Raw genomic sequence first — 7,500 nt, 5'->3', positions numbered from 1 at the left:
GCTAGTTCATTTATATAGATGTTAAAAAGCGTTGGGCTCAAACTGCAGCCCTGTCTCACTCCACGCCACTGTTTGAAATAGTTGGTTCTGTTACTTCCAATTTTAATTGCATATTTGTTATTCATGTACATTGTTTTAATTAAATCATATATCTTACCTCCTATGCCAATTGTCAATAATTTGTAGAAAAGTCCCTCGTGCCAAATAGAGTCAAAGGCCTTCTTGAAATCTATAAAGCATGAATACATTTTGCTTTTGTTTTGGTGCACATGAGTGTTGATCAGAGTGGTGAGGGTGAAGATATGGTCAGTTGTGCGATGTTTGGGCATGAATCCAGTTTGGCTTTTATGAAGAACATTGTGTTCTGTGAGGAATTTCATGATTCGGGAATTGATGATACTGCAAAGCAGTTTTCCTATAACACTGGTGACACACACCCCTCTGTAATTTTGAGGGTCAAATTTGTCTCCACTTTTGAATATAGGTGTAATCAATCCAATGTTCCAGTTCTCAGGGAAATATCCCACACTAAGAATAAAATTGAATAATTTGAGAATAGCCAATTGGAATGTTTCTGTGCTGTGCTTTAGCATTTCATTTAATATGCCATCGGGGCCACATGCTTTTTTGGTTTTCAGGTGCTTCAATTTTGTTTTCAATTCATCTATAGTAATGTGGAAATCTAACGGGTTTTGGTTATCTTTGATGATCAATTCCATTTGCTCTAGTTTTTTCACAATTTGTGTGGTGTCTGAGTCATCACTTAGTGGTGTCGGTCCGAATAAGTTCTGGAAGTGTTTACTCCATACTTCTCCATCTTGAATAACCAGCTCCTCAGGCTCTGATTTACAGAGAGACTTCCACTGTTCCCAGAATGAGTTTGATTCTATGCTTTCTTCAATTATACTGAGTTGTCTTTCTGTGTGATTTATCTTTTTGTTTCTAATTGTACTTTTGTATTGTTTTAGTGTCTCACAGTACTGAAGGCGTATCTCTTCATTTCCTGGGTCTCTGTGTTTCAGGTTTGATAGCTTTCTCATTTGTTTTCTAAGATTTTGACAATCTTTGTCAAACCAATTATTCTTTTTGAGTTTTCTTTTATTTTTACAAATTTTCAGTTTTGCTTTTGTAGCAGTTCTCTTATAGATGAAAGTAAGATTTTGGACAGCCTGAGATATGCCTTCTACAGTATGAGGGTATGGCTGGTCAATGAAAGCCTCCAGTAATGACTCAATTTCATGACTGTTACTTGCTTTCAGGTAATGCTCGGCACTGTTATGGGTCCATCTATATGTACTGGGCATACTGGACAGCTTACTGGGCTCTGTGGGTGTGATACTTGTCTTTTTTAGGGAGAGAGTAATTTGGTTGTGGTCTGATAAAGGGGTTTGGGGTTTGACTGTGAATGAACTGAAAGAGAATGGGTCCATGTCTGTGATCATGTAATCTACAGTGCTTTTGCCAAGAGCTGAACAATAAGTGAACCTTCCCAGAGAGTCCCCTCTCACTCGACCATTAATGATGTACAGACTCAGGCTGCGGCAGAGCTGCAGCAGGTCTTTACCATTCCTATTGATGACAGTATCATAGTTATTTCGGGGGGGGACATGTAGATGATCCGTTGGAGATTGATTGATGATAAAACTATCTCCTTGGGTGTTAGTTACATCAGGTTGAGTAGCGGTTCGTGCATTTAGATCACCACAGATGATTACATTCCCCTGCCTCTGGAAATGACATATCTCTGTTTCAAGAGAAGAAAATATGTCTTCAGAAAAGTAGGGGGACTCAGAGGGGGGGATGTAAATTGCACATATATACAGATCTCTCTCTGTGGGGATTAGTTCTTTCTTTATTTTCAGCCAAATTTGGTTTTTTCCAATTTTCAGAATTTGAAGTGAATTTTGTAGTTTGGACTTATACCAGACAATTAGTCCCCCCGAGTCTCTTCCCTGATGTATATGGCTTAGTTTCTGTGAAGGGGCAATAATTTCCCTGTAATTTGGAGGGCAGTGGGTGGGGGCATCAGCTCTACACCATGTTTCTGATAAAATTATAATATCAATATTACTGATTCTATTTACAAAGTCAGGGTTTTTACCCTTCAGCCCAAATACTGAGGAGTAAAGACCCTGGATATTCCAGCAACTGATTTGAAATGAAAACATTAACTTTCCCAACAGGAGATAAAGCAAAGCGGAACAAATTCAAAGACCAACTTTTTTACACAGGTATCCCAATTAACCTTAATTAATTGATTTTAAATATTTGGAAGCATTTTCAGATCAAGTAAGGATGTCCACTCTGAAAAAATGCTTTGGATTATATTGTGTTGAGATTAGAGTGTTAATAAAATAAATAAATAAGATCTACGTTGTAATGGAAGACTGATAAGGTCTATCATCTACTTACCCTACCAACTAGTTGATTAAGAGTCTACTGCATAGAATGTGTAGCATCTCCTTGATCTCTCCCAACTCTGTGGTGTGTTGGGGGGGAGGCTGAGGAGCAGGTCTGGCCACAGCAGCAGCGTAGGTGCGCTCCTGTGGAAGAAGGGGGACTCTGTTGTTAGGAGGGGCTCTCTGGATGGGTGGTGCAGGAGGCTGTGGATGGGTACGGTAAGGAGGAGTAGGGTGACGGGTGTTGAGCTGTGGCACTCCTCTTCCTGGGCGTCGTGGGGCTTTGTACTGGCCTGGTGTTGTGGTGGGGTTTGGGTCTCGTCCAAGTGCAACATCTTTCAGAGTTTTAGCAAACACTCTGACTACGTTCCTGTTCAGATGCAGTCCGTCATATAAGTCCCAAGTCCCGATGTTTGTGTGGTGTGCCAGGTGGACGTTGGGGAGGGTGGAGCAGCTCCTAGTAATCTCCATATTGATGTCATGGATGACATGAGGGGGGGTGTCCGTCCGGGGCAAGAGGGTGGAGATCACTACCCGTGAATCTGGGAATTCCCTGCATGTCTGCTCTGCCATGTTGGTGATTGCCTGCGCTGTGCCTCGGTGCAGGGAGGGCAGGTCGTTTGTGCCTGTGTGGACCACAATGACCTGGGGACGGCCGAGCGAGTGTTGCTTTAGCAGCTCTAGTGCGTGCCTCGTGTTCCTGCAACGCCTCGATACAACACGCTGGCCAGGGAAGAGGCGTTCGGGGTCGATGTACTTCCCGTTGGAGTCCATTAATATAGCCACCTGGGGCTCCAGCCTGGCTGACGTGGCAGATGGAGGTGTTGGGGCGGGGTCAGCCTGTGTTGGGGCGGGGTCAGCCTGTGTTGGGGTGGGGTCAGCCTGTGTTGGGGCGGGGTCAGCCTGTGTTGGGGTGGAGTCCTGTGTGTTCTCTGGCTGGCCAGCAGGGAGGTGGTCTATATCTGGGGAGGTGGGTGTAACAAGGGTGGGGCGGCTCTCTCGGTCAGTTAATGGCGGTGAGTCAGGGGCAGTGATAGGGGGTGAGGAGGGGCAGGAAGGCGGAGGACAGATGCCCTTGTTGTCTTGTATCTGACTCCTTAATTGCTCCAGCTGCTTCCTGAAGCTTCTCTCTGTGTTCTCAGCTTCCTCCTTCATCTCAGACATCTGGACGCGGAGACTGTTGTTCTCCTCCTGAAGGGCATAGGTGGTCTGCCTGAGGTCATCAGTGGTTCTCCAGTTTTCCTTTTTCATCTGTTCGATGTCTTTTTTCAACTGCTGGATGTCGCTGAGCTCTGTAAGCTTGTTCAGGGTCAGCTCTCTGAACTCTGTAAAGTCCAGTTCTAGAGAGGCCAGGCTTTCTCTTAGTCTGTTGGTCAGATTTAGAGTGGGAACATTAGTGTTCAGGTTGTTGTCATTTTCAGATGGTTTTTCCTCTTCCTCTTGTTCTGAGTCCTCTGTGTCCAGAGCGTTGATGGGATTTTCAAGGTCCGTGGATGAGCTGGATCTGCTCCTCTCTACCTCTGTTTTTAGCTGGGGAAAGAGCTCCTCAAATGAGTTGAGGCTGGCTTCATTTCCCTGGAGTAGCACGGTTCCTTTAGTTTTGTAATATGTCATGGTGAGCACAGGGTTCTCAGTGTCAAGGCTCTCATCCTGACATATAATCACTCTGCCACCGCGGCCTATTCCTTCTTTGAAGGTGTGCTGGTAGTTGTTACACACTGCTTTTTTCCATAAGTCTGTATTGGTTGTGTGGAATATTAAGTTGTTTTTCACTCTCTTGCTCTTGGATATAGTAAAGTCTGCATACAGGATCTCAGGATTTGCTTGTAGAGTTTTTTCTTTATGTTTTTTCTTGGCCTGTATACTCTTGTATTTAGCAGGATACTCCACTTCTCTGCATTCCGCTGTGTGTGTGTTGGTTTCCATGGTGACTGATGCTACCAACTGTCAGTTTTCAGATGTTTTGCTAGCTTTTAACTTTATAAACAGGAAAAATATCTTTTGTATTGAGGTGTTATTAATATTTCTTCTCTTTCAGGAGAAAATATTCCAGTTTTTCCAAATATGGGGCTTACCAAGCCTTTGTTTTTCTTGTATTTTCCCAAGTTGTTATGACCAGTCCATCCAGGTAGTGAAAAGAATTTTCAGTTGTGGCAGTTGGTTAGCTAGCTGTAGCTGTTTGTTGCTCAGTCTTCTTTAGTAAAATCTTGAAAAAGAAAAATGTAGATTTCTTTTCCGCAGGTTTCTTGGTCTTTTTTGTTCTGTTAGACACCTATTTCCAAGTTGGTTGTTGGCTTTGTCCCACTTTCTTCATCAAAAAGTTGAAATTTTTTAGGAGCTCATTTCACCTGTGACTATTCAGCTTGTTGGAATCTTGGAGTCCTCTCTCTCTCTGTCTCTCTCTCTCTCTCTGTCTCTCTCTTTCTCTATCTCTGTCTCTCTCTCTCTTTCTCTATCTCTGTCTCTCTCTCTCTCTCTCTCTCTCTCTCTCTCTCTCTTTCTCTATCTCTGTCTCTCTCTCTCTCTCTCTCTCTCTCTCTTTCTCTATCTCTGTCTCTCTCTCTCTCTCTCTATCTCTGTCTCTCTCTCTCTCTCTCTCTCTCTCTCTCTCTCTGTCTCTCTCTCTCTCTCTCTCTCACTCTCTCTCTCTCTCTCTCTCTCTCTCAGGTGGGCGGTACCTGTCCGTCCCTGAGCTGAAGGCGGGACAGAGGAGCATCCGAGGCGCTCGATTGGCCGTCCAGCTCGTGCCGCCCTGGAGCCACGGCGACCTGTGCTTCTCCTTCTCCCATTGGCTGACGGGGCACCAGGTGGGCGTGCTGCAGCTGTTCGTCAGGAAAAAGGGGCGGGATCAGAGGTAGGAGAGCCAATAACGGAGCCTCGCCGTGCTGTGAATTATTTTTTTTAATTGGTAAAAAAGGAAATTATTACTTTCTTTCTATTTGTTTTTTTCTTTAATGTGTATCAGGTTCTAGTCAATCTAATCTAATCTGATCTGATTTGATCTAGTCTAATCTAATATGATCTAATCTAATCTAGTCTAGTCTAGTCTAGTCTAGTCTAATCTGATCTAATCTAATCTAATCTAATCTAGTCTAGTCTAGTCTAGTCTAATCTAATCTAATCTGATCTAATCTAATCTAGTCTAGTCTCATCTAATCTGATCTGATCTAATCTAATCTAGTCTCATCTAATCTGATCTAATCTAATCTAGTCTAGTCTAGTCTAATCTAATCTGATCTAATCTAGTCTAGTCTAATCTAATCTGATCTAGTCTAGTCTAATCTGATCTAATCTAGTCTAGTCTAATCTAATCTGATTTGATCTAGTCTAATCTAATATGATCTAATCTAATCTAATCTAGTCTAATCTGATCTAATCTAATCTAGTCTAATCTAGTCTAATCTAATCTGATCTGATCTAATCTAGTCTAGTCTAGTCTAATCTGATCTATTCTAATGTAATCTAATCTGATCTAATGTAATCTAATCTAGTCTAGTCTAGTCTAATCTAATCTGATCTAATCTAATCTAGTCTAGTCTAGTCTAATCTAATCTGATCTATTCTAATGTAATCTAATCTAATCTGATCTAATCTAATCTAATCTCATGTTAAAATAGTTCTGGTTTTAATGTACTGACGAGTCTTTTTCTGATTGGCTGTTGCAGGTATAGCCCCGCCCTCTGGAGCAGGACAGGAGGACATGGATGGAGACACACACAGGTTACGCTGACAACACACACACTGGACCGGGTGAGAGAGAGAGAGACACACACACACACACACACACACACACACACACTTTTATTTTAATTTATAATTAAGTGTGTGTGTGTGTGTGTGTGTGTGTGTGTGTGTGTGCAGGTGTTGTTGAAGGCAGAACGGAGGAAAGGACGGAGTGGAGAGATCGCTGTTGATGATGTCACTTTGAGACGAGGGGCCTGTCGATGACATCACTGCAACGACATCACCGTGATGACAACAGCGCTGTCTCATTGAACTGCAAAGACACACACACACACACACACACACACACACACACACACATTCTCATCAGTCGTCTCACTCTTCTCTTACTGATCTAAAAAAACTCACTGGATTCCTTTAAGACTTTTGAAAACCAACAGTAGTCCTGTCAGAATAGTGCGGAAGCCCATTGAGGACATTTAGTCATATATTTTATTTACGCCGTTTTCCTGTGATAATGAGTTTTCTCAAGATATTTATTTATTTATGTCATTATCTCCAGATAACACTGTTTGTTTTCCCAAATTAATGAGAAACTTATCTCAACATAGCAAAAAATGGTTTTCCAGAGAATGAGAAACTTTTCTCATTATCTCAAGATAATGAAATAATGAGATAATTTGCTTTTAAAATAATTTCAGGAAATATATGATGAGAGGAGCAGGAGTGTATTGATCACTGTCACATTTCTCTTTAATCAAGGACATAAATAAATCGATATCTCAAGAAAACAAAGAAAATTCACTTATCATGGGAAAACAACATAAATAAAATGTATTAATTTATGTCCTCAATGGGCTTCCGTAGCATATACAGCAGGTCTGGGCCTAACAAGAACCCACAACCTCTTTAAAACCTTTGCAACTGAATTTCAGACTTCAACTGCAACATTCAGCTACATTCAAAATCTTTCAAGGCCTTGAGTTTAAATAATATAATTCAAAATTCTCATTTTATGACTTTTCTTCAGGACGTGCAGACAAAATGTAAACAACGGTAACGACTCGCTGTGTAGTTCATCACTCAGGTTTCAGTTCCATATCAATAATAATTATACTCTAAAAAGCTACTAAACAACATACAGTTAATTTTTGTACCAACAATAATTTTAACGTCATCATTTTTCTCAGTTTTCTGTTCTTCAGCTTGGCAGGACCGTATTGCTCCATGTATACACAGTGGCTCTTATTTGTACTTTTATAATTTTACATAATTGGCATTATAGAGAAGTATTATTCCATGTATATAGCTCTCATATGAATTCTGATAATTTAGCATTTTTGATTTGGAAGGGCTGTATTGTTTCATGTATATAGCTTTTGATTGTATTTTGATAATGATGTATAATGTTGATGAA

The 7,500-nt window shown here is 41.3% G+C and overlaps 1 protein-coding gene across 1 annotated transcript in view; it reads left to right on the top strand.

Moving 5' to 3' along the window:
• Positions 1–7,500, top strand: part of LOC139917098 (uncharacterized) — a 15,856-nt gene that overhangs the window by 7,005 nt on the left and 1,351 nt on the right. Inside the window, exons 6-8 of the mRNA XM_078282289.1 lie at positions 5,067–5,253; positions 6,065–6,149; positions 6,261–7,500. The exon at positions 6,261–7,500 is cut by the window's right edge and continues 1,351 nt beyond it. Of these exons, the coding sequence (XP_078138415.1) occupies positions 5,067–5,253; positions 6,065–6,149; positions 6,261–6,347 (359 nt within the window). The 3' untranslated portion in view covers positions 6,348–7,500. The remainder of the gene's footprint in view (positions 1–5,066; positions 5,254–6,064; positions 6,150–6,260) is intronic.

This window comes from Centroberyx gerrardi, unplaced genomic scaffold (assembly GCF_048128805.1).
Source record: "Centroberyx gerrardi isolate f3 unplaced genomic scaffold, fCenGer3.hap1.cur.20231027 Scaffold_61, whole genome shotgun sequence".
Lineage (NCBI taxonomy): Eukaryota > Metazoa > Chordata > Actinopteri > Beryciformes > Berycidae > Centroberyx > Centroberyx gerrardi.
This window is presented reverse-complemented; position numbering and strand designations above follow the sequence as displayed.